Source organism: Meleagris gallopavo, chromosome 13 (assembly GCF_905368555.1).
Source record: "Meleagris gallopavo chromosome 13, MGAL_WU_HG_1.1, whole genome shotgun sequence".
NCBI classification, from domain to species: domain Eukaryota; kingdom Metazoa; phylum Chordata; class Aves; order Galliformes; family Phasianidae; genus Meleagris; species Meleagris gallopavo.
In genome coordinates this window covers 10,513,542-10,539,407 of record NC_139416.1, presented here as the reverse complement: position 1 = coordinate 10,539,407, position 25,866 = coordinate 10,513,542, and the positions used below count along the sequence as shown (strand labels likewise).

Below are 25,866 nucleotides of genomic sequence, written 5' to 3'. Positions count from 1 at the left end.
TGTGCAGCAAGGTGGCCTCTGCTTTCAAGCTGCCCAATTCCAGACAGGGTTAGGAGGCTAAGCTGCAGAGGATGTATGGTCTGCACACAAAAACCTTCCACTGAGTTCAGGACCCAAGCATACGTGTGCTGTTTGTTAAAGGAACAGCTTGCATAATCGTGAGGGCTTCCCTGCTGATTTGCATGACGTCTTTTGGCATCAGTGCTGGCCAAGGTTACACACCTTCCGAGTGAGAGCTGGCTGGTCACCTGGATTTGCTGCCCCAAAGCATGGAAGAAGAAAGAGGAGAACAAAAACTGAGCCTGTGATGCAGCAGAGCAACAGCTGTTCAAAGCTGTCTGGCCTGGCAGTGGTGTGGATGAAGATCACTCGAGCAGTTCGTAGATCATAGAATGGCTAAAGTTGGACCTTAAAGATCACCTCATTCCTGCTCCCCTGTCAGTAGGGTTGCCACCCACCAGATCAGGCTGCCAGGACCCCATCCAGCCAGGCTTTCAATGCCTCCAGCTTCTCTGGGCAGCCTGTGCCAGTTCCTCACCACCCTCTGAGTAAAGAATTTCTTCCTAACACCTAACCTAAATCTCCGCTATTGTAGTTTAAAGCCGTTCCCCCTTGTCCTGTCCCTACTACAAGGTGTAAAAAGTTGTGCAACAGGGCGGCGCTGTCAGGAGACAGTTGGTGGTTAGAACGTTTCTTTAGGTCTGCTTGCAATACCACAAAACACTTTTGCAGGTTAACTAGCTCTCGTCAGCAGCGTTTGCTGATACATAAAGAGAGGATTTGTTACATCAGCCTAAGTCTGGCCCTGGAGTACCTTTTCCTTGGGTTTCCTTTTTGTTCCGCTCAATCAAGGCCTTACCCAATTCTAGAAAAACCTGTTTTCTTTTGCCCCGGTAAGGAGTGATAGTTACAGCAGCTCAGCTGCGAAGGAGTGAGCCTCACTGCAGTCCGATAGCCGTGCCTGTGTCCTCATCTGCACTGAGACTAACGTGAGGTCTCGTTTCTTTCCCTCCAGATTTAATCACATCACAGCGTAAGTAAGCTGGTTCTTGGAGCACGGAAGCAGTGTAGAGGAGATACGCCATGTCCAACAGTACGACTAGATGGGTGCATTATGTAAAATCCTGCTTTCAAGTAACTAAGGTATTTAATGGCTTTAAAAACATGAATGTTGGCAAAGTCTGCTTGTGCTCGACTGCAGGTGTCTACATAACTTGCAAAGTTCTAATTGCTTCACGTAGCCTGAGATAATTCGAAGGATGTACAGTTTTAATGATTATCAAGGAGATACCGTGCAGGATCGCCTTAGATTAAGCGGGTGCGGGTAGGCGGGTCACTCGCAGGCGACGGAAATCACGGCCGGAGGGCCGCGCCGTTCTCTGCGCGCAGCCGCAGCTTCGGCGCCGAACACGATGGCTTCCACGCTGCCCGCGGGCACGCGCCGCGAGACGGCGGCCGCCTCGGGAGGGCGCGCGCGCCCCCTGCCGCCCGGCGTGGCCCCGCGCCGCCCCTCAGCGGGAGGCGCTCTCCGCCGGGACGCGTGTCCGCCAGCGGCCGCCGTAGGGCGCGGAGCGGCGCCGCCATGGCGGCAGCGACGGGGCCGCCGGTGCTGCTGGGGCTCTGCGACGCCGCCATAGTGGGGCCGTGCCGGGACGGCGGGCAGCCGGGCTGGGCCACCAACAAGCTGGGCGGTCGCGCGGTACGGGGCGGGGGGTGTTGGCCCGGACGGGTGCTGGCCCCGATGGGGCTCCGCGGCCCGGCCCTCCCGCGGCGCTGAGCGCTGTGTGTGTTTCAGGACGCGCTGCCCTCCGTGCGCCCGGGCTGCCCCCGCTGCGGGGCGTGCGGCGCGGCGCTGGCGCACCTGGTGCAGGTGTACTGCCCGCTGGGCGAGTCTCCCTTTCACCGCCTCGCCAACGTCTTCGCCTGCGCCGGGAGCGGCTGCTGGGGGCGGCCCCAGAGGTGAGGGCGCGGGGCCGCGAGCGCGGGGCGGCCGGGAAGCGCCGTAACCCAGCGCGTTTGTCTGTGTCCTCTCTCACATGTCGGGTCGAAGCTGGAAGGTACTGCGCTCCCAGAGCTTGGAGGCACGAGGACGGGAGGCGCGGGGCTGCGGCTCGAAGCCGGCTGGCCAGGTACGGCCGGCGCTGCCCTGGGGCCTGGCTAACGGTGGGCAGCGTGAGGTGCAGGGCTCGGGGGCTCTGAACGCGCCGCGTGCGTGGCGCTGCCCGTACCTGTGCTCGGGGCTCCGTGGTCAGGGCGGTGGTCGCGGTTACAGCGGGTATTTGCTTGTCAGAATTTCGGGAATTTCCGCTTTTGAAGCCTTACTAGAGCGTCGGCTCAGGGTGATTGGAGGAGGAGCGTTGCTTCCACACGAGTGCTGTCAGGCAGGGATAGTGCTGATTCGGCCGGGATATTTACACTGGGATAGTTTGTGACAATGGCTTTATATTCCAGTTAAAATGGGAGAAATTTGTTTTATTTCTCCATATTCCACTCTTTGAGCCTAGTGCGGCACAGTAACTGGGTCAGAGAAATACGTGCAAGCTGGTTCTCTGCAGTCATGCCAGCAACAGGGGAATGGCGTTGCAGCGCGTCAAGCAAACAGCCATTGCATTATTGCACCGTTTCCCCAGTCTGACGTGGTTTCTTGCCATAAGTGTGCTGCTGTGAGAAGCAAACATGGATATGCTGGTACCTGGTGTTGACAGGGGATGGGCGACATAACAGTAAGCATGAGGTTAAGGTTTTCTTTCTCTTACTCTTTATAGCAGTGACACCACATCACTGTGGTCAGTTTGAAAATGTTTCTCTTCTCCTTCCCTTGCAGAAAGAAGAATGTAAGTTTTCTGCAAAGGACTGGTGTGCTGAGGCAGACGACTGGGGAGGCTGCGATGGAGCAGAGTCTTCCACATGTGCCCTTCAGATGTTGGGCCTAAATGCAGGGATGAGCAGCTCTGCATCTGGAGAAGCACAGTGTGTGTCACAGCTCCAAGAGCTTCGCTTGTCTGAAGCTGCAGACGTGTCAGGTTCCCTAAATACAGACCTCCTACTCAGGGAGGAGATGGTGATGGCCACTTCAGTTCCCGTGTTCCACTCCTATTACATTAGTGTTGTGGATGAGGCAGACTATGCTGGTTTCCTTGATACAGATCATGCAAATAAACTATTGAAAGAGTATCAGCAGAGAGAGGGTGTTGATCTGGAACATTTGATGTCAGAAAGGTGAGAACTGTTTGAACCTCATGCTGAAGCTGAAGGGATTGTGTAGTTCAATTTGTACTGAGTGATGAACTAAGTCTAGCTCTCACTAGATCTGAATACGTTCATAACTGACTCCTTCAGGAAGCAATTGTATGTAGGACATTGCAGGAAACGTATAACATTGCACCTGTTTTCTCCAGTTTGGAAATTTTGAGTTATATAGTGCTGCATCTATTTCTGAGTGATTGAGCAGCTGGAATCCCCTTGGGATCCAGACAGAGCAGTGTACCTTCAGTCTACGAAACCAAACCAGTGTAGTTTGAACAAATTCTTATGCTATGTTTTATGAGTTCATATTGTGACATTTGAGTATTTGATTTTTTTTCCTTTATAATGCTACGGATTTTGTTATTCTGGTTGCATTTTTAAGAGCTGAGGAGCTCAGGGGTTTCAGCTAGAGACTGGGATGATGACTGCAGTTAGATTCAGGGTTTTTGATAAAGAAGGGTCAGGAAAACGATTTCTGGGTGTAGGTACTGAAAGTATTTCTGATTTTAACATAGGTGATCACACCGAGCCTTAAGTATAAGCAGGTATCTGATGGATATGAATGTCTTATTATAGTTGGCAACTATGATAGTGGACCTAGAGGCAAATGTTCAGCTGCAAGCTGGAACAGTGACTACATCTTAATTTAATGTTTAGCTATTTTTTGTGTGTGTGTGTACATACTATAATTTAACATGAGTATCTATTAATTGGAACATATTTAAAGCATGCCTATTGTACTAAATTTGAATTTTTGTTTTGTTCCTTTTTCTCTCGTAGTTTTGCTGGTGAAGGTAATAATGAGAAATATGAGAAGAGTGAAGTTAGAAGTGGGGACCACACGTTCCATAAATTTATGAAAAGAATATCTGTTTGTCCAGAGCAGATTTTAAGGTATGTTGATCAGCTGGTAGTAACAGGCAGAGACAGCACATAGATGGAGGCTGTCAGTAAATAAAAATAAAGAATTTAATTGAATATATTTACTTTATTTTTTAATTATATATAAATATAAATATATAAATAATATATTTATTTAATTTATTTTTCTTAATTGAAAAATTTGCTAAGTTTTGATGACATACTTCCAACGCTATCTCCTCCTCTGAAGTTTTGTAATCTTATTGTTACTGCTTATGGCTCAGTCTTTGGGATGTTAGTGAAGTAAGAAATTACTCTTTTTAAAGTCTGAGGTCCTTTGCAGCTTGTGACTGCACCCAGTGACCATGCAGAATGGCTTGCTCTTCTTAGAACAAAAGTAAGTTTAATCTCAGAGAAAACTCCTCCAAAAAGGAGAAGCTGTTTCTGAGTGAGAGTGTATCAAAGTGTTCAAATCCTAACTTATTTGTAATACCAGATAATACCCGTCATTTTCATGAGTCGTACAAGGCATTAGTTTGTAACTTCAACTTTAATCCAGAGAGTTGGATCTAACCTACCTGCTCGAGCTATTGCAGTATAGAGGCAGAACCTTTGTCTGTCAGTTTCCAGAAGGAACTGGCAGCTTTTTGATGAGGAGGTAAAGTTTGAGGGGTTGGTTATGCAGACAGGAAACATTAGAAACACCCATTAGTTAACTATCAAATATTATACAGAACATTTACTAATACACGTAAATGTGCAAGTAACATTTTAAGACAACTTTTTTTTAAGAATCCTCTGCAGGTGTAGTTGGTACAATTGAGTCAAGTTTAGCAAGCTTCGGAGATGTCAGTTTAAACCATTTACCCCCTTAGATCCATCTCTTTCCTTAAGACTTTCCAAGTGTTGACCTTTCAGTGTCCCCTTTCCTATCTAATTTCTGTTGAGTGACTCATCTGAAGCATAGGCAGATGACTGGCTGCTAACAATGTTTGTGGGTTTTTTTCCTAGTTACTTGAGATACAAAAACTAAATTTTTCTTTTTTTCTCTTAGATACTCTTGGGGTGGTCAGCCTTTGTTCATATCTTGTCCTCCAGCCAACTTTGGCAGCAGTATTCCAGCCTGCAGTAACTGTGGAAGCAACAGAATATTCGAGTTTCAGCTTATGCCAGCACTGGTCAGCATGCTGCGGGGTGATGCAGGTATTGACTTTGGACTTAGCTGAATGAGTATTAGAAATATATTGGTAAGGTTCACTAAAGTGTAATTTGGATTGTTTTTTTGCTAACCATAGGCACTGGTGTGCTTAACTATAGTGGTCATAGGATTATGTAGGTTACAAATAGATGCATATATGCATCTAGATTATGGATGTAATAATGTTTCCATTATAGATTTCACTAAGCAAACGGGAGCTCTTCCATTGGACTTCATGTGCTTCCTGGTGTACTTTTATAACAGCAGTGTAGATAATGGTGTGACTTTCCCCTGCTAAAGATTAAGGAGAAAGGGAGCATTGGAACTTGATGATCCTTGAGGTCCCTTCCAATCCAAGCCATTCTATGGTCCTATGAAATAAGGCCTCAGAAAGTAATAACTATTGCCATATAGGATTGCAGGCACCTAAGAAACTCTTTGAAAATTCTCAATCATGCTGCTTTAAAATCTGTGAAATAAGAAAATGTATACAGGAGGCTGAATATGGACAAATGCGTTCTGGATTGGAAGATTGAACTGCAGTGTTAAGCAATGGCCACTAACTGAAGCATTCTTCTAATACGTTATGTACTTTTATTGTTTTGTTTTTAGATCTGTCTGTGGAATTTGGGACTGTTATAGTTTATACATGTGAGCGAAGCTGTTGGCCAACAAATCATCAAACCCCTCTGGAAGAGTTTATATTTGTACAAGAAGACCCTGACCAGAAATTATTTAAATAAATTGTGTTTCTCTTCATAGGTGGAAAGTCTGTTGTTTATTGTTTTGTTTTGTTTTTTTGCTGCAGTTGAAAGTACGTGATTATGCAACAGTTTCCTCAAATGTGGTGAAAAATGACATTCATTTGTTGGTATGGTGCTTATTTCCTAGAATAACTGACGTATATTAGCATGGCTGCAAAATGTGGCAACAAAAAACTTGCTTTGTGTAAAGAGGCAGTTCTAAGTGGAGGCTAGTTTGGGATTATTGTTACATTTTTGAAAGCTTGGGGAAGAAAATAAAGGAAAAAGGCTGCCTAATTGCACTTAGTTATCCTGCTGGTGATCGTCAATCAAGTAGGATCCAGTTATTAGAAACTACTAGTAGTGAGAAGCTTAATATAAGTATTTAAAAACAAATTACTTCGTTTGTATTGGTGACAGATTGAAAATTCAGTGGACAGAGGATGGAGGGCCTTGCAGTCTTCCAGCGATGAAGATTTTCTGTATGCTTTTACAGTGAAGGATGTTACATTTGCTTGACTAAACGAGTTCTGATGGAGATCACATTGCAATGAGTGGAGAAAAGGTGAAAGTTTCTGCAAGCACTCCTGTTCTTGCAGTTTTAATGGAGTCTTAATGGGGGAGTAATTTAAGTAAGCATCCTTAAAGCTTTTTGCTCAGGCTTTAATGTCACAGTACAAATCAATCTACTGGAAGTGTTTTGGTTGGTTGGTTGGTTGGTTTTTATTTTGGGGTGGGAGGGGGGAAGCTGATCAAATGTTGTTTGCAAAACAGTTTTTCAGAGATAAAATACAGCTTCCCATGCCAGCTTTTAGAGCTGAGTTGGAGAATTTAGGTCAATCTATGTAAAAATCTCACTTCATACTTGTCAAAGCTTCCTGATTCCCCCTGGGCACTAGGCATTTCCCAGCTGCAGCCCAGGAGCTGGGTACCTTATTTGTGGGTGCCACGGCCAGACGGGGCGGACCTTCTGCGAGACCCTGCGTCGCCAGACCGCGGTACCGCCTCGAGTCGCTCCCGGGTCCCGTTGGCGCTCCGCCCGGGGAACGGCGGGACCGGGGCTCGAACCCGCAGGTCTCCCGGCTCTCCCGAGCTGCGGCGCTTGCCGCCGCCTATCTGTGCCGCTCGCCGCGGCGGGCCTCGGCCGGCCGCGGCCCTCCAAGCCGCCAGGGGGCGCCGCGGGACGGGCGGGCGGCCGCCGCTCTGGTCTCGCGCGGGCTCGCTGTCCGGAGCGCGGCCCGGCTGAGGGGAGCCGCGCGGCGCCGCTCTTTCCGCCCGTCGCCGTTTTTCGCCCGCCGTCATGTCCGCGCCCGCGTCCGGCCCCCTGGGCAGCGAGCTGGCGGAGGCCGTGGCCCAAGCGCGGCTCTTGGTGGTGGGGGCCGGAGGCATCGGCTGCGAGCTCCTCAAGGACCTGGTGCTCACCGGCTTCGGCAACATCGACGTGGTGCGGGCCGGGGCCGGGCCGGGTGCGGGGTCGGCGGCGCGAGGAGGGCCGCCGCGGCGGGGGGCGGGCGGGGGCCGGGGCCGGGCCGGGCGGGCGGGGCCGGGGGCGCCCCTCGGCGGGCGCGGGGGCGCTGTGGCGCTGCGCTGTGTGCGGCGCTGCCCCTCCCCGCCCGCATTGTCTGCGTGTTTTCAAACTGCTGCGCGCCCGCCAAAGCGGCCGGGCCGGGCCGGGCCTCGCGCCGCGGGGGCCGGGCTCCGCACAAAGGGACGCGGCCCGAGCCGCCTCGGCCCCGAGCCCGCCTTCCTCGGCGGAGCGAACGCCGCGGCGGCCGAACGGGCCTTCTTCGCCGCGGAGCTCGGGCCGCCCTGCCCTCCCCGGCCGCCGCTCGGCGAAGGAGCGGCCGCGCCTCTCCTGGGGCCGGAGGTACAGGCTGGAAGCGGCGATGCACTGCCCCGCCGGGCCCTGGGCTGGCTTCGTGCGGCTTAATGGACGCGGAGCTTAGCGGGCCGGCGCTGGATGGAGCCGTGCCTTTAGACGCTGAGCTGTAAAGCCGCCCGTGCGAGTGCTTCCCGCGCGCCGATGCTTTCGCTTTTGCTTCCTGAAGCTCTGTGAGCGTAGGAAGGGCGTAACTCAGCTGAGGATGGCGCGGGACGGAGAGAAATGGCCCGGCCTCGTGCTGGATCGCTGGGCTGAGATGAATGGGATGCGGCCAAGTGTCGGGTCCTGCACTTTGGCCGCAATAACCCCAAGCAGTGTTATAAGCTGGGAGATGAGTGGCTAGATGATTGTGAAGAAGAAAGGGACCTGGGGGTGCTGGCTGATGCTCGGCTGAACATGAGCCAACAGTGTGCCCAGGTGGCCAAGAGGGCCAATGCCATCCTGGCCTGCATTAGAAATAGTGTGGCCAGCAGGAGCAGGGAGGTGATCATCCCCCTCTACTCAGCACTGGTGAGGCTGCACCTCAAGTACTGCGTTCAGTTTTGGGCCCTTCACTACAGGAAAGATGTTGAGGCCCTGGAGTATGTCCAGAGAAGGGCAACGAAACTGGTGAGGGGTCTGGAGCACAAGTCTTACGAGGAGCAGCTGAGGGAGTTGGGATTGTTTAGTCTGGAGAAGAGGAGGCTCAGGGGAGACCTCATTGCACTCTACAACTTCCTGAAGGGAGGTTGGGGTGAAGAGGGGTTTGGCCCCTTCTCCCACGCAACGAACAGGACCCGTGGAAATGGCCTCCAGTTGTATCAGAGGAGGTTTAGGTTAGACACAAGGAAAAACTTTTTCTCTCAGAGAGTGGTCAGGCACTGGAACGGCCTGCCCAGAGATGTTGTGGAGTCAGCATCCCTGGAAGTGTTCAGGAGGCATGTGGACAAGGAGCTGCGAGATATGCTTTAGTAGCTTGTGGTAGCAGTGTTAGTGAGAAGACAGTTGGACTAGATGATCTAATAGGTCTATTCCAACCTTGTGATTCTATGATTCTTTATTTGGGTCTTATAGAAGTTGAGAGAACCACGTTCAGAAGTTCGCATTAAGAGGCCATGAGAGTGCAGGTGCAGGGCTGTTCTGCTGTCTGTGTTTTAGCTCATCGCTGCTTTGCTGGGAGCCGCTTCTGAGCGGTTCTTATGACACGTGAGGAGTTCGTCCCTGCATTCAGACCTGTGGAGCGGAGCTTATCAGAAGCAGCTTCTCTCAGCACTGCCAGCCAGTAGCAGAGCTCAGCTGCCTCTCGTTTGTACAGCTCAGGCTTTGCACTAAAATGGATTTGTAGGGTGTGCTGAAGTGTAATTCCAGATTGTCCTTTTGATTTGAGTCTGCTAGTGGGAGCCTACCAAATTTCAACACGGCACGAGTGAAACGAACACAAGAGTGGAAACATGATTTCTGTGCTGATTTCTGTGCTGTTTTCTGTGCCTCCTTTTTTCTTTTCTACCTTATTCTGCCACTTGTGTGCTCCCACAGTCCCCTACCATACAGTTTAGTATCTCCTCCAGGTAGTCGTTGAGCACAGATCCTATTGGAGTGTGCTTGTTGTTTCCTTTAGTTAGATCTTTTTTTTGATTGTCGTTGGAGTCTGCCTCGATTGGATTCCATTACCTTAAGTATGTGTTGGATCAGAGCCATCTTCATTTAAAAATATGACTGTCTTATATAATGGAGTAACATTTTGATAGCGTATGGATTGGATAGGCAGAAGTCAAGGTGAGAGCAGGAACAGAATTGTGCAAGCAGGCAATTTGATGTCAGTTGAAAAAAAACTGTTTGTCATTGTCTGTGGTATTATTGGGGATTTCCTTTGATTGTTACAGATCAATGAACTCAAATGTCTGAGAATACTTGTTTGTGTAAGTAAGCTGTGGGGTTATTTATTGATTGATTTATCACAGCATTAACACTAAAAAAGAAAAACAGTTTTGAACCGGAGCACTTCAGAAACACAAAGCCTAACTAAATATACTTTGTTGAAAGTAGAACTAAATTAAATGGCAAAATGCAAGTCTGTATTCAGAACACAAAAGTTTATTCTTAGGAAGTTCCTTTCCTTCTAACTTTCAAAAATGAGAGCAGTGTAAAGTTGCTTCAGCTTGAGGACTGTCAAATTCAGATCATTCTCAGCTGAATTGTAGCTTTGGTTGGAGTCCAGTGGTGTCAAGTACTCTCTTTGGAGAAAAATTTCCATTACCTTTTCTGTCTTGGCAGTACTGTTTGAGATCAGTTTTCATTTGCAGCTTATGTCAGTTAAGTCTCCAGTTAAAGGGCTGAAGGCTTTCTAGGCAGTTGGACATCAGCAGATGAATGCACTCAGTTTCTCTTGAAGTTCCCAACCTTCATGGCTTTGGACTAAGCAGGCCTTGTGGCTGTTGTATGGGTAGGGAGGTGGAAGTGTGCTTTTGGGCAGATACCCTTTTGATGGAGGTTACAAGAGCACGAGTGGTTGGGGGGCACAATGGGTAATACAGATTGACAACCTCTACCTCCTCATATCTTTCTGAAACAGCTTATATTTTCTGTGTGCTCAGTATCCACGGGTGCTTTTATACAGCATTTAACTAAAAGTCTTCGGCTGGTAGAGTGTGCAGCATGTCAAATTTTAATCCTTAAATTAAACAATTAAATATTTAAATAAATACTTCCTTCAGATAACATCAGTTGGAACTTTGAGCTTGTATGCAGAGTCCTTCATGGGAAATGCGTGACGTACTTTTACATTTATTCAAATTTGATAAATTTGAATTATAAAATTAAAACTAAATATATTAAATAGATATAAATATATTAAATCATAAAATTAAAAGCAAATGAGAACACCTCCAGTAGCTGGTGTGTAACCTGAGCACTGAGCAGTACCTCCATAGAGCTGAAAGTGTTCTGTGCTGAGTACGACAGCGTTAGCAGTGGGAGTTTGGGGGGGTACTGCAGGATCAGCAGAGCTGTCAGCTCATCTCCCTGCTCCTGTTTAAACACGTGAGGGACACGGGCAGATCTAACGTGAGTGTAAGTGACGAGTGGTGACAGCACAGGTAGGAATCAGTCCTCTCACTGTTGGATGTAAATCTGAGTTCCTGTGGGGCAAATACGTTTGTGATTATGGTGTTCTTGTGCGTGCATCAATAATTAGAAACGTGGCTCTCAGGGGAATTAAAGTTATGACATACAGGTCGTGCAGCATGAATATTTTGTGGTGTATGTTTTTAAACATCTTGTCACGTGATTCAATTTATTTTCTTTTCTAGGTGAATTTTATATTTTTTCATACGCCCTTGCCTGGTGGCAGGCAGTAAAAGCTTGCCTTGTGCTGTGTGCATTAGGTGACAGTGCAGCCTCATGTCCTCCCAGCCACTTCACGTGAAGCTGGACACTCCCACTGGTTTGCGAGTCGGCCTTCCTGGCCCCGGGGAAGCACATGCAGGGGCCTTCCTGTGTGATGCCACCGAGCCCTGTGGCATTTCGTCTGGCGCCCGCTGTGCTCTTAATGCTTTCTCACTAAAATCTTCATCCAGCAAGAGTTAGAAGAGTCAGTTATTGACATTCCACCGAATGTTCTGTCTCTGCATCTCAAAATTGAGGTACATTTTTAGTAGGGACTCTCCAAAGAAAGGTTGTTGTCAGATAGCTCTCAGTATTTGAGATGTGGTTCCACTGTTAATAAACGTTTAAATGAAGATCATTTATCCCTGAAGATGGTGGTGCTTCTACAGTTGTGCAAATGTAATACGAGCATGGAGGTCCAAAAAGGAGTCTGTACAGCTTTTGTGATTTAGTTAATCACATTTGATGGCTTTGTTCCTTTTATTTCTGCAGAAGTGAAATGGCTCTTTTTGTGTGTTTGTAGATTGATTTGGATACTATTGATGTCAGCAATCTCAACAGGCAGTTTTTGTTTCAAAAGAAACATGTTGGAAGATCAAAAGCACAGGTGAGGAAAAGTCAAAGCTCACGTTTTACTCGTTTGGTGTTATTTTGTGAACATTGTTAGAAACCTGTCACAGTTTTGTTGATGCTGCTGAGAGGTAAGTGGAGGTTGGTTGCTTGTGGCTGTCTGCCAAGTTTCATTTAAAAGTATTAAAATCTCTAAGGTAGTCAATTTACTCAGTACTCAACTGGTACTGAGTCTCTTGAGAAAGAAGGAAGAAATAATAAGTGTTGTTTTTGTTTTTGTTTTGTTTTGTTTTTATTTCTAGGTTGCCAAGGAAAGCGTGTTACAGTTTTATCCAGAAGCTAATATTATAGCTTACCATGATAGCATCATGAAGTATGTTTGTTTTTAAGCTCTAATTACATGTTCTGATTTGCAAGTACTGTTATTTAAATGCTGCAGTGGTGTGCTTTAAGGTACTTCACAAACCTTCCGCAATAAGGTAGCTGTAAATACGAGACTGCATTGCACTGAATGGGAGTGTGGATTTTGCATGAATTTTATTAAATTCTGGTAGCTGTAGTTATTTGCTTATGTCTCATTCTCACTTTATTAGCAACATTGCTACTTGAGATTCTACGCTGTACGATTTCTTGACGTCATGAGTGATAATTAGAGGAAAATAAGTGTGAATGTTGAGTACTTGATTAAAAAAAATTAAAAAACATCCAAAGCCTTTGTCGTGCATAGGGCATAGAATCATGGAATGGTTGGGGTTGAAAGGCAGGTGTAAATATTGCTCAGTTACCAAACTGTTGAAATCTAGTCTTTATGGTCCATAACAAGTCAGTGAAGTGCAAGATCATGTAGCTTTTCATTAGTTATTTCCCAGCTATTAATGTGCATTTGTCAGTTTTTACAAAGGTCACATTCTCAAGTAATATTAAGGTTTCAGCTCTGATGTTGCAGTCAGCCACTGAAACATTCGCTCACTGCATACTCCTCCTAAAACCATAAAAACATTAATCCTGTTCACTTGCTTCTCTGTCATCTTTGCTGCTGCCTTATTTAAGTCAGAAAAATGCAATGTGAAGATGCTAAGGTGTCCGGATTTTCAAGTCCCTCTTGTTGGCTTCTAAGGGTATGCAGGCACAATCAAAACCAATTGAGCTTTCCCACTGTAATGAGATATCTGCTGAACTGTGATAATTACAGTGTGCACACCTTACCCTCACCTGGTGGTTTTTAAGGTCAGTTATCAGAGATCATCCAATTTACTCATTAGGTCAGAGCAGTGTAAACACTTTATTGCCTGCATATTTCATTGGTCAAAGTGACAGCGATTGGAATAGCATCCTTCCAGTGACAGAACAGACATGCTTCTGCCCAGTTTTAAAATGGGCTGAAGACAAATGGGTTGCTTAAGGGCTGTTGGTAAATCTGTAGTGTGTGTAATCCATACGTGAACCTCAGTCTGCCCTTTCTGTGTGTGTTTCTGTTGTGGCATAATAACCAATAACTTTGATGTACCATTTTGAATATTGTTTTTCTTTTCTGTAGCCCTGACTATAACGTAGAGTTCTTCCGCCAGTTTACGTTGGTTATGAATGCTCTGGATAACAGAGGTGAAGTTTTCATTATGATTTTGTATTGAAGGTGAAAGTGCTGTTGCTTGTTCATGGGAACAGAACTCTAATGTGTTCTACTACTAGTTGTTGAGCAGTGTCAGTTAAATAAGTATCCTCCTAACCCAGCTGTAGTTTAACTAATGCTTTTGTGCACTGTTAAAACGTTGAGATCACAGTCAGAAATGTTACAGGTGCTTTGAAAGTAAACAAGTCTGCCGTGTTACTGCTTTGTGGAAACTGATCCATATTTTGTGTAAACGCATAACGCTATTAAATTGTCTGCTGTGTTTGATAGCATCAGTATATTTTGTATCAGTTGGACAGTGGGCTTTGTGAAAGAGGCATAATGCTATCTACAGTGAAATAAGGCAAATTCAGGACAAATGTGTGTGTAGGAGTCCAGCTTATGTTTGTAGAAATCAAACTTATTTCGACTTACTGAAATTTCTGTAAAACCTCTTGCTTTGCAGCTGCCCGTAACCATGTGAACAGGATGTGTCTGGCTGCCGATGTTCCTCTTATAGAGAGCGGAACCGCAGGCTACCTTGGTCAAGTAACAGTTATTAAGAAGGTCAGTTGTGTTCTACTCCTGTCACTTTAAGTTTAAATCATTGGCTATTTTAGACAACAGAGTTGGGTGCTGTGAGATAAAGTTACAGTTCGTTGATAGTAGTGTATTCTGTTAGTAGCCTCACGGCGTGACGAGTAAATATTTCACTTTTCACCAGGGAGTGACAGAGTGTTATGAATGTCATCCTAAACCAACTCAGAAGACTTTTCCAGGCTGCACCATCCGTAACACTCCATCAGAACCTATCCATTGCATTGTGTGGGCCAAGTACTTGTTTAAGTAAGTTTTTTTTCCTTTTTTTCTTTCAAAATGGGGACTGTAACTCACTCTCTTTGTGTTGGTTTCTAAAACTACAGATTGAGAAATTAAGGACACAATTTGAAAAGTAATGTGGATAACAGCATGAACCTCCACTTGTTTGACTTTTTTCTGTTTTTTAAAATACACAGATAGCATGTCAGTTAGTACTTAAGCCTTGTTCTGGTATCACTGAAAATAGGGCAGAATGACTTTAAAATAGAGTAAGGTTTGCTGGGATCGTGGAGATAGATGAACTATTGAGGGAGTTATATGCATCTCTTTTACTAAATTCATTTTTCTGTTGAATTTTCTGTACAGTCCATGTTAAGACTGCATGTGATGAATTCCAACAATTTAAAATGCTATGGATGAAGTAGCACTCTGATAGCAAGGATTGTAAAGTGAGCATATACCAGTTACCAAATATTTCAGTATTCAATAAGATATGAGTAAAATCTAGTGTTGTGTTGTTGTTCTTAATTGCTGTACAGTCAGTTGTTTGGAGAAGAAGATGCTGATCAAGAAGTCTCTCCTGACAGAGCTGATCCTGAAGCTGCCTGTGAGTGTGATTTAGATTGTACTTACCTTCTTACTGAGATGTGTCAGAAATTGACTTCCTTCTGTCCATTTCTTAAAGTTATAGTTCAGCCCCATTTTCTTCTGAGAGGGTTCCACTTAAAGCACTCACGAACAACATGAATTTAGGATGTGCAAGCAGCAGGTCCCCTTTGTGTGCGTCATACCTACTACTACGTATTAAAAGTTTGTAATAATTTCAGTGTCATTGGGTTTTGTTTTGGTTTTGGTTGGTTTTTGTTTGTTTGTTTGTTTTTAGGTTGATGCACAGTGTATACTGAGAGCTTTGTGTGGCCAGCATGCAAAAAACACTCTTCAAAATGCCAATGTTTTGATAGTTTCAGTTGGCAGAATTGTAGTCCTTGTGGGCAGCTAAAACGTTAATGAAATGATTACTTCAGCTGTTGTAAAAACCTTTTCATACAGTGTGAGATAGGCCTTTGTCATTCATTAGTTGTCTTTGGTGAGAGTGTGGGTAGAGCAGCTGTGAGGAGCAGTCAGTATGCTTTGTAATCATGAAGTTCCAGGTCATACACCCATTGTGATAGATGATTTAGATGAGTAAGTTTATATATATTCAGAGACTCCTATTCCCTCCAGAGCAAACTCTCTTCCCCATCTGCATGGAGAAATGAAGTGAACTTGAAGTGAAAATTAAATATTACTGGTCTTTGCAGGACAACATATTTTCCTGTGTATTAAATTTAATGGAGTACTTCCTTCCCTGCAGATGGGAGCCTTGGTTTCTGAACCAAGGACTGAAAACAGTACTGTATGTAGTCGCACTGCATTTTCCACTCCTAGCTGAGGGATTGCCAAACTGGAAAACAGGGGTCAAGTCTGAACTCTTCTAGTTTGAGACACTTCCATGTTCATCTGCATAGGAAAGATGCCCATTTTGTGTGATGTTTTTGTGGCTATTCTGCTTTTTTTTTTATATGGACAGTGGCCGTAGTCACTGCAGTGGTGAATAAGCATCTTTACTGCTTCTCCTCTTGGATCCTTTTAAATGGTGAACTTGGGAGAGGGAGCTTAAGAAGAGCCTCAGAATCTCTGAACATCAGATAATGTTCATGTAATGAATGGTTCCTATGGGGCATTCTTAATGAATGGCTGACTCTTAAGAGAGTGGTGCATAAACTCATCTACAGCAACAGCTGAGGGAGTACTTGAAGGCAGCAAACATGCTGCTGCTAACTTGAAGGATACCAGGGCAGTTATGGGGAGGACTGAGCTGTGGCCTCATCTCTGTAGTGATCAAACTGTCAGTTGCTCTACTGCTGCTAAGAATCAGGGACCTTCTATGGTATGTTGAGGAAAAGCAAGGGAAAGGAAACCGTATCATGTGTCTGTTAGGGTCCTTTGAAAGCATTGGCAAACCTGTGGACAGGCATATCTGGTTTACTCCATTATGAATCTGCAGGTGGCACTCTGGTTGTAAGGAAACTGAAGAAACTAAGGTGTATTGTGGGAAAAAGGATGAAGAATCCTGAAGTGGATAAACTACTTAGATGATAGAGATAAATGGTGATTAGAGGAGTCTCCCAGTGCTGTTCAGCAGATGTGAATAATAAAGATGATGGTTAAGAATTAAAAGTAGAAGAAAGCTTCACAAAATGACTAGACAATGAAATGCTAGGTAGATTTTGGTGTGGATAAATAAAATGATGCATTGGGGAAGGGAAAGGAGAACATTCACAAGTTTGCATGTGAAATGATGATTTTCTGAGTTGATTTTCTGCATTCAGTCAAGATTTTAGTAGTTGTCTGAAAATATCAACTTGCTGCTTACTAGTAGCCAAGATAACAATTGCTGGAAGTGACTAGGAGAAAAAATGAAAATGAAAAGCACCTCTATGGATAGAATATTATCATATAGGGATGATCACAGGTAGGAAGCTGATAATCTGTCTTAAAGTTCTAATGAGACTAAAACTCTTAAGCCAGGAAAAAAGACTACTAAAAGGAGATTGTTAGAGATTTATGAACTCACAACACAGTGAGAAGAAAAGAAATAGATAACAATTGCTCATTGTTTCTGCCAGTAAAAGAATTTGATGGCATTAAGTTGAACTAGTGAACTGTAGTTGTAGAAATGAACAGTCACAGTTGCACTGTGTCTAATTTAGCTTTTACTGGGAATACTAAAGCCATTTTATGGTGCTTGAATAATTTTATCATTGACACTATAGGAAATATTTGATATGATTTCCTTTTTTTTTTTCCTGTTAACTAACATTTTGTTAATGCTTTCTTTATAGGGGAGCCAGCAGAAGCAGAAGCCAGAGCACGAGCATCAAATGAAGATGGTGAGATTAAACGTGTTTCAACTAAGGAGTGGGCTAAATCAACTGGATATGATCCAGTTAAGCTTTTTACCAAGGTACATTTTTTACCCCACTAAAATGTCTTTATTTGAAGTGTATGAGAAGTTCAAAAGTTTGATCAAAATCCAGTTTGAACACTAAACATTGAACATCAGTCATGCAACTGTATTATGACTTGATCAATTTGCTGTTGTGTTGGTCTTTTGCAACATTTGCTTGTCTTACGGCATTCTGTTTGTGTCTATAAGGACAACTTCAGCAGCTTGTCCATATTGTAGAGAAAAAAAAAATGATTGAGTTGTTCTAATATGAGAAGGTAGTCTCTTGAATTCTGTGGAAATTTCACTGCGCCTTGTCAGAACCAGTCTGAGGATCAGAAATGTATAGTTCATGCCCTCAATGTAAACAGATGCTGGTATAAGAAAACATAAACTCTTAGGAGTTTTGCTTCTAAGTAGTTGCAAAAAGTGTTTATAGAGAGGAAATGAGTATAGGATGTAGTGTTGATAGATAGTAGTAATTTTCCTCATGAGATTAATTGGCATATAGGTAACAGCAATGCAGGGGGTTACTATACAAATAGCTGTAGTGATAGCTTCACGTGGATCCACTGTTTGGATGACTGTTTCTTGATTTTGGTGCCTCCCAAATTAATGAGAACTGTCTACTTTCTGCACAAAGCATTGAGAGTTTTTTTTATTGTGGAGTTTGAGTTTATATGTATTGTTTGAAATACTATCAAGAAGAAAAGCAAAAACCCATAAATCTAATGCTGTTTCTTTCAGTTTCAAAGGAGATGAAAAAATAAAATACATCTTTTTTTCTCTTCTTCCTCCTTTTTTTTTTTTTTTTTTTTTTTTTAATGTTGCCTAGCTTTTCAAGGATGACATTAGATATTTGCTGACAATGGATAAGCTGTGGAGGAAAAGAAAGCCTCCAGTGCCACTGGATTGGGCTGAAGTACAAAATCAAGGTAATTGTTCATTCTCCTGATACATACTTGTAAGTCACATTTCTTGTTTGTTAATGCAGCTCTGTGACGTGTATGTTTTCTCACTTTCACAATTGGGTACTGATGCTGAACACACTACTACTTCATAACTCCTGATGATATTTTTTTTCTATATAGAAAACATTTTTTTCTAAAAACTGTTTTGGAATTCTTATTTTGAGTAATCAGTATTGGTTATGGAAAATTCCTGTTTCACAGAATTACATGGCAGTTTATTCTAGGGGACCTTAGGGCACACACTGATACATTTTATCTAACAGCTGAAAACCTACATTTGTTTTAACTTGTGCACATCTGTTGATGCCCTGAAGTATAGCTATTAGTTGCAGTTTAAAATGCAGACTTTAAAAAAAAAAAAAAAAGTAGGGGCTGCTGTAGCTTAAGAATACTGTTCTTCAGTTTAGAAAGCATTTAGTTTTGTTAAATCAGCAAATTCTTAGCTCTTCGAGAGAATTTTTTTTGAATTTATAAATATTCCTGGTATTATTTTTTTCTTTTCCTGAAGAGAAAAATGTACCTGACCAACAAAATGAATCCTCCTCAGTTTTGAAAGATCAGCAGGTTCTCGATGTCAAGAGCTATGCACACTTATTCTCAAAGAGTGTTGAAACCCTGAGACTTCATCTGGCTGAGAAAGGTGATGGAGCAGAGCTTATATGGGATAAGGTTAGTTTACCTCATAGATAAGAAACTCTTATATTCTGTGTACTTAATACAAATGTTAGAGTCATTAAGTTTAATTACAACGTAGTGCTATTAAGGACAAAAATGGCTGACACAGCACTAAAAGCACTTTCTGTAAGTAAACAAATACATACCTTAGGTACTTCATATGTCATTGAATGTATCAATTAAGTATTGTGATGTAAAATGATTTACTAACTTTGAAAAGCACAAGTTAAGAAGCAGGTGCCATGTTTTCATTTTGAAAATATTTTAATAATGCCATTCCATTTTTCCTTTGCTGTAGCTTTCTCTAAAACATGTTCTTGTACAGTAGTTTGTAACTAGAGTTGGACACAATTAGTTCTGACAGTAGATATGAGGCATATTACAAGTTCTGCAGAAGAAAAACAAGAAGCAAGGAATTCTTCTTCAGCTCCAGAGACAGTGTGATCTGCCTGTGCTCAGTTGTCACCTGACATAAGAAAAAAATGCAGTGTGTCAGTAGGGAGGGAGTGACAACCAAAATAGAAAAGTAGTATTGCAACAGCTGATGAAAATACTTCTTGTTTTAAAATACCAGTGTTTGAAACCAAGCATAAGACACTGTAAGGTTTAGTATTTAGACATTATTTTGAACATGAAAAGGCATTTTATTAACACACTAATGCAGTTTTAAAATACTAAATACATTTTCTAAACATGTTTTTAAAGTACTGCTGCTCTGTCTAAACATAGTATTTAAATGAGGAAGTATACATACTTTGAAATTACAGACTTTTTTATGTTGCAAAGTTTTTCCAGTGTGTAATCTAATTTTTAAATGCACTTTCCATTAACTTCTTGTCAGGATGACCCTTCTGCAATGGATTTTGTCACTTCTGCTGCAAACCTCAGGATGCATGTTTTCAGTATGAATATGAAGAGCAGATTTGATATCAAGTGTAAGAGTTAAAATATAATGCTTTATTTAATAACCTAAACTTCTACATTTCATTTGCTGTTAAAAATACATGCACTCTTGCTTCTTTTGCAGCAATGGCAGGAAATATTATCCCAGCTATAGCTACTACTAATGCAATAATAGCTGGTCTGATAGTGTTGGAGGGTTTGAAGATTTTATCGGGAAAAATAGATCAGTGTAGAACGGTAAGTGGGAATAAGACACTTCTATTTCTTGTTATTCATTATTTATTCAACAGTCATGTTTAACCTTCTTTTACTAGTACGTAGTTTTACTCCGTATCACTTTTTGTTTCAGTAATTCTGAATGTGTTAGGAATGTTCACTCACCACAGAAAGAAAAGTGGAAGTCTTGAGGATTGTGGAGTTTCATCTGCTTTCATGAAAATTGGCTGCTGGATAAGAGAGAGAACAGACTGACATCACTCGAAACATACTATTTTCATGTTACAGCTCTGTTTGGCAGTAGCTGGTTAGTCAGCACAGGTGTCATTGTGGGCTGGCTGTAATACACACTTTCTCCTGTTTAGTAGGCATGTCAAAGAGGGTTAGGGAACAAGACAACCTGGGATTCTTAAGAGAACAAATCTGTAGGGAAGCAGATTTTATGAGAGCTTTACTTACAGAATAACTTGTTTCATTCTTGTCTGTCTTCAAGATTTTTTTGAACAAGCAGCCAAATCCCAAAAAAAAGCTATTGGTTCCTTGTGCTTTGGATCCACCAAATCCTAACTGTTACGTATGTGCAAGTAAGCCAGAAGTGACCGTGAGACTTAATGTACACAAAGTTACTGTGCTAACACTCCAGGACAAGGTAAATCTTGAATGTTAGCTATGGCTTTTGCTTTGATTCCAGTATTGTACGTTATTAAAGATTTTGTTCAATATATTTTGACTGAATTTTAGCTTTGCCATATTTGCTCTGCTCCTTGTGTTTTTCTCAGGTAAAAGAAAAGCTAGATTAGCCAGTATGCATCTTATTTGTGTGTCCTTGTGTATCTTGTGAAAAATGTATTTTGTCTTTTAAATTTCTATTCATAACTAACAGGAAAAACGATAAAAACATTTCATTTGAATAGTTCAGTAGCTATATTACAGTTCTGTAGTAGCAACAGATTTCTAAAACTACCATTTTATGAAAGAAGTATTTAAAAAATCAAATCAGCGCATCATCTGAACTTGTAAAGGTGAGATCACAGGTGGTGTAGACATTATTTTTTTAGATCCTGAGATTTCAGGTAACAAAATGATAGGGGTTTTGTTTTTGTTTTTTTCTTTCATAAGAAAGAAAAAACAAAGTTTAGGCTTTTAGCAAATAGGGGCCAGGATAGGAAAAACAGCGTAATTCAAGGTTATTTGTCTTATGATCATTATAAAAGCAGATATTGATTATGTAATCAATCTTTTCAGATAGTGAAAGAAAAATTTGCTATGGTAGCACCGGATGTACAGATAGATGATGGAAAGGGAACCATTCTTATCTCTTCAGAAGAAGGAGAAACAGAAGGTATGTGTACTGAAGCTTTTTAGATGAAAGTAGATAAAAACTAGAAAGAACCTAAAATACAAGGAATTGTAGGAAGTGGTTTAGTGCTCAGCCTGTAGACTAATAATTGAAGAGAACTGGATTTGCAGGTATGTAAGTGGCTTAAGAGCAGCTATTGGTGTTGTCTAGCTGTATATACTGTTCTGCTTTCCCATATCAATTACTTTCACCTGGAGCATCAGGATTCCACTCAGGAATCAGGTATTCAGATATAAAAATGCAGCAGTTATCTACCCCTGCTGGTAGTCCTTTTCACTTTCTTATTTGTGTTATTTTCATGTTCCTTGTAAGCCCTATTGTAGTACACATATTATCTCCAAAAGATACTCCTAAATGTAATAATAGTTAAGTGAACATGACACTTGAGACATAGATAAATCAGAATCTGTAGTTTTAACTTCAGGTTTAAATGTCAGCTTTTACTTCAATTCAGTTTTAAGTATTAATGTTCAGTTTATAGGTTGAACTTCTGGAATACTTATTTTTAATAGTAAAAACAGTCTTTATATGAATAGCTGTACACACCACTGTGTTTCACTGTTTTTCTAGCAAATAACCACAGGAAATTATCAGACTTTGGAATTCGAAATGGCACTCGACTACAAGCAGATGATTTCCTTCAGGATTATACTTTGTTAATCAATGTGCTTCATAGGTAAGAATTCTGAAATAATTATTTTTGTGTATATGTATAGAATAATTCCACAGGGAGTTTCCAGTTACGAATTTTAAATTTGTGAATAAGGCTAAAACATTTAGTTGCTTATATAATGAAAGTAAAGATTTTTTTTAAATAAATGGATATAGTTCAGTGTGTTAGATTTCTTAATTTCTATTTTATTACAAAAGTAATTGGTAAGATTTATCTGAACAATTTGCTCAGTAAGTAACATAAAAATCGTGCAAAACTAAATTTGCTTTTAGAGCAGCTAAAAGATGAGAAACAGCTGCGTAAAAACGGATAAAGCCCTGCTGAAGTAGTAATTCATCTATCTGTGTTCAGATATGGTAATGTAAAGAGAAGTCACTTTGAAATAATTGGTGTGTGCATTTAACTTTGGGTAAGTAATACACTTATTATGTAGAGTAAATCAACACACTGCAGTTTCGGTGCAAATAAAAATGTGAGATTGAGGAGGAAAAGTAATCCAGAGTAATGATTTCCTTTCTTTCCTAAGCATTTTATGGCATGGCATTGGCAGGGGAACAGATTCATGAACAGACAAAGCACAAATTATAGAGGAGGGATGAACAGATTTTCCTTCTTTTAAGTACTTTCCTTACTTTGTCCCAGTTGGAGGGACTCTGATAATTTGAATGATACATTTTGTTTGTGGAAAAGGCAATGTTTTTGTTGTTCAAAACTGTATACGTTTTTTCTACAGTGAAGACCTAGAAAAAGATGTAGAATTTGAAGTTGTGGGCGACACCCCTGAAAAAGTTGGCCCTAAACCATCAGAACCAACATCCAAAAACATTACCAATGGTAGCGATGACGGAGCACAACCTTCAACATCAACAGGTAAATAGCAGTCAATATTAAAGAAAGTGAAATAGTCTTTCAGTCCAATTAAAATACTTGAATTTTATGACTTAACTTTGCCAGTATGAAGTGAAAGACACTCGAGTTGCCCTTGTATAAATATAATATTAAATAGTAAAAATGCATAGACTGTTTTAAAGGTTTATAGTAAATACAACTTATAATATTATTATGTTATTTAACTTGGAGGTGCTTGAGGGAAGTTGTCAACTGAAACACACTATTTGCATGGTGATTCAAATAAAGTAAAATCCATTCTATCTCATGGTCACCCTATTGTGTGACAAAAAAGAATCAAGTTTGTTGCTTTCTCCCTACAGATTAAAAGTTACTTTGTGGATCTCTTTTATCACATTTTATTCTGTTAATTTATGATGTCTTTTTAAATCTGCTTAACAATAATTATTTTTCACCTGCTGAGTAAGGCATGGCAAAAAAAAAAAAAAAAGTATTTGCTACTTAAAAAGCATCACCATGACTTTTTTAATACAGGGTATTCTTTTGAATATGCCCAGAATTGCTGAACTCAAATACGAGATGTGTAGGCAGTAAAAGCTAATGTACTGGGAACATTGTAGTGTTTTAGTGATATCTGTAGCTCCATCCTAAGCTTTTGGATTATGTTCATTTACCTGTCAGAGTCCTACTTAAGACACAGAAGAGCGTAGTCAGTTGCATCTTGTGTTTTGTTTCATGAATGATTAATGTTATGAGTACTGGTATAGGTTCAACTTATGTACAAAACAACCCCTCTGCCCCAGATAGCATTAGAAACTAGCACAAAATTAATTTTTAAGATGAGTTTCTTCTTGAAGTCCACCAGATGTCCTGAAAGTTCATGTTTGGTTCTAGTTTCCCTTCTTTACACCATCCATTGTTATCCTTAGCTCTTTCAAGTCTGCCACTCCACCCTCTCTGTACATGTTTTCTCTCTCGTAGAGCTTGGTTTCTAGTGGAGAATGTTATTGAATGCAGTAGCCAGAGGTGAGGCTGGACTACAGCTTTGTGTTTGTTTAAAGGTTCTTAAGGACTCTAGCAGATAGTGTGCAATTCTTCTACTTCATATATGCAAAAAACTAATGTGGGAATTCCTAAAAATATGGGAATATTTGTGTTATTGAAATGTTTTCCATACCTCTAATGAAAAGGGAATAGCCATATGAAAAACATATTTCACAGGTTTTGGAGAAATTCAAAAGATTCTTGCTGTTTGTTGACAGAGATTATGGATAAAGAATGATCTGAGATGTATTTGTTCAGGGCATTCTGTATGTGCTTTGTTTTGAGAGCAGACTGTCCTTACAGTACCTACTGGAATTAAAAATATGTATTTTGCAGCTCCAGATCAAGATGATCTATTTATTATTGATTCTGAAGATGAAGGCCATTCAAGTAATGCTGATGATACGGAAAATAAGAGCCGCAAGAGAAAACTAGAAGATAAAGAGTGCGTCAGTACAAAGAGAGTGCGTATGGAGCAGACAGAAGAGCAAGATGAAATTATAGCATTAGACTGAACACGCAGATGATGTTTGACAAAATGATTGAGTTAATGTAATGCAGCAACAGCATATTATTTGGGGATGTGAAAAATGTCCAGAACTAGACTAATTGTAAGGCTTTTGTTCTGAGGAAACACCAAACCATTGGCTTAAATAATTTTTGTCTGTTTCTCTTGATGATAAAGCTGTCATCTCAATAGAGTCTTCTAGAAGTTTTTACATATTGAATTCCATATATTAAATGTAGTAGAAACATAGTTTTTAAATACTTGCAGATAAGTATTTACTTAAACAGTCATGAAAATAAGCATGTTATTTTTGTGTAAATACCTTATAATTCAGTAGGACAAAAAAAAACCTACTCTGGTTTAGTAAAGGGTCATCACTTGATGCCCAGATTTGTAAGTACCGAAATTTTTCTTTTGCTTGAAGAAAAGTATTTTTAGTCCAGTCCTAAACATTTTTCATATCCTGAACAAGGAGAGAATTCACTAAAGCAAATTAGTGCCATGTTTTAACAGTGTTCTTAAACTTTAACTGGCACTGTGTACATTACTGTAAAACTGTTAATTTACTCAAGTTTTTCAGCTCGTACTGCCTGGTATGTCAATGTAAGAAGCAAATTTTTTGTGTATTGTTACAGTTTCTGGTTATTTATATTTGATGTTTTGTAAACTCAGATACTACTACTATACTGTACATCTGACGGACCAAATAAATGACATCTGAAGTACTTGCTATATACGCTTGCACAGTCCAAGTTTATGCTGATCTATGGGATTTTAAAATGTATAGCCTTCAAAAATTACTGTACTGTTTTCATTTTTCTAAACATAACCTAGTAGTACAGAACTTAAGTTTCACTTGCTTGAGGTGCAAGGGGAATTTTTTTAATAAAACCTTTGTGAATGTTTTTTTTTCCCTTGGACACTTACTGGCTTTTTAAGTTGGAGCACTTGCATCACCACACGCATGCTTTCAGCACCTCATGCCTTCAGAAGGAGAAAGCGCTGGGCTTTTATGTGCTCTACTTTGTGCTTATGGCAAAAGTGCAGCGTTTAGGAACAGTGTCTTAAAGCCTACTGCATTTGTTGACATGTTTTAGTAGCTCTCTGTTCTATCAGTGTTGATTCTTAAAACATGGTAATCTGCCGTTTCTGTCACTGCACTGAAATTTCTTGCTAGCTTTGTGTTAATGAACCAGAACAGCTCCTATTCATAGATGAGTACTCAGCCGCAGCCTTATGAAGTAGAGAAATAGAGTGGGCTGGATTTATTTCGTTGCAGTTTATAAACTGTGCATTTTTAACAAGATGTTAACCATGTAATGAATGTAAAAACCAAACATGGCACTTCTTAGTTTCTGTATCCGGTTCTGTCTAATAGAAGACCAGG

At 41.5% G+C, this 25,866-nt stretch overlaps 2 protein-coding genes across 3 annotated transcripts; both read left to right on the top strand.

Moving 5' to 3' along the window:
* The first annotated feature begins 1,509 nt into the window (after positions 1-1,509).
* On the top strand, positions 1,510-6,064 carry PDCD2L (programmed cell death 2 like). Its single transcript, XM_085234762.1, has 7 exons — positions 1,510-1,699; positions 1,796-1,959; positions 2,051-2,129; positions 2,825-3,219; positions 4,027-4,140; positions 5,162-5,310; positions 5,918-6,064. The coding sequence occupies exons 1-7, from the start codon at positions 1,583-1,585 to the stop codon at positions 6,046-6,048; spliced, it is 1,149 nt and encodes a 382-aa protein (XP_085090888.1). The 5' UTR covers positions 1,510-1,582; the 3' UTR covers positions 6,049-6,064.
* Positions 6,065-7,232: 1,168 nt separating this feature from the next.
* On the top strand, positions 7,233-25,384 carry UBA2 (ubiquitin like modifier activating enzyme 2). Of its 2 annotated transcripts, XM_085234757.1 has the most exons (17): positions 7,233-7,492; positions 11,817-11,900; positions 12,166-12,236; positions 13,401-13,465; positions 13,939-14,039; positions 14,197-14,318; positions 14,831-14,898; positions 17,177-17,298; positions 18,116-18,215; positions 18,760-18,920; positions 19,768-19,861; positions 19,954-20,066; positions 20,539-20,694; positions 21,291-21,387; positions 21,976-22,081; positions 22,812-22,948; positions 24,308-25,384. In XM_085234757.1, the coding sequence occupies exons 1-17, from the start codon at positions 7,349-7,351 to the stop codon at positions 24,484-24,486; spliced, it is 1,920 nt and encodes a 639-aa protein (XP_085090883.1). In that variant the 5' UTR covers positions 7,233-7,348; the 3' UTR covers positions 24,487-25,384. The 2 variants fall into 2 exon arrangements, with proteins under 2 accessions (XP_085090883.1, XP_019475208.2); XM_019619663.3 differs by lacking the exons at positions 7,233-7,492; positions 12,166-12,236 and having other exon boundaries at positions 11,863-11,900.
* The last annotated feature ends 482 nt before the right edge of the window (positions 25,385-25,866 follow it).

Excerpts from the sequence above, each read along its gene's own strand:
- PDCD2L (XM_085234762.1), top strand. The coding sequence starts at position 1,583 with ATGGCGGCAGCGACGGGGCCGCCGGTGCTGCTGGGGCTCTGCGACGCC. Across the intron at positions 1,960-2,050 it reads TGCTGGGGGCGGCCCCAGAG|CTGGAAGGTACTGCGCTCCC; the intron begins GTGAGGGCGCGG and ends GTCGGGTCGAAG. Across the intron at positions 4,141-5,161 it reads TGTCCAGAGCAGATTTTAAG|ATACTCTTGGGGTGGTCAGC; the intron begins GTATGTTGATCA and ends TTTTTCTCTTAG.
- UBA2 (XM_085234757.1), top strand. The coding sequence starts at position 7,349 with ATGTCCGCGCCCGCGTCCGGCCCCCTGGGCAGCGAGCTGGCGGAGGCC. Across the intron at positions 17,299-18,115 it reads CAGTTAAGCTTTTTACCAAG|CTTTTCAAGGATGACATTAG; the intron begins GTACATTTTTTA and ends AATGTTGCCTAG. Across the intron at positions 22,949-24,307 it reads ACAACCTTCAACATCAACAG|CTCCAGATCAAGATGATCTA; the intron begins GTAAATAGCAGT and ends TGTATTTTGCAG.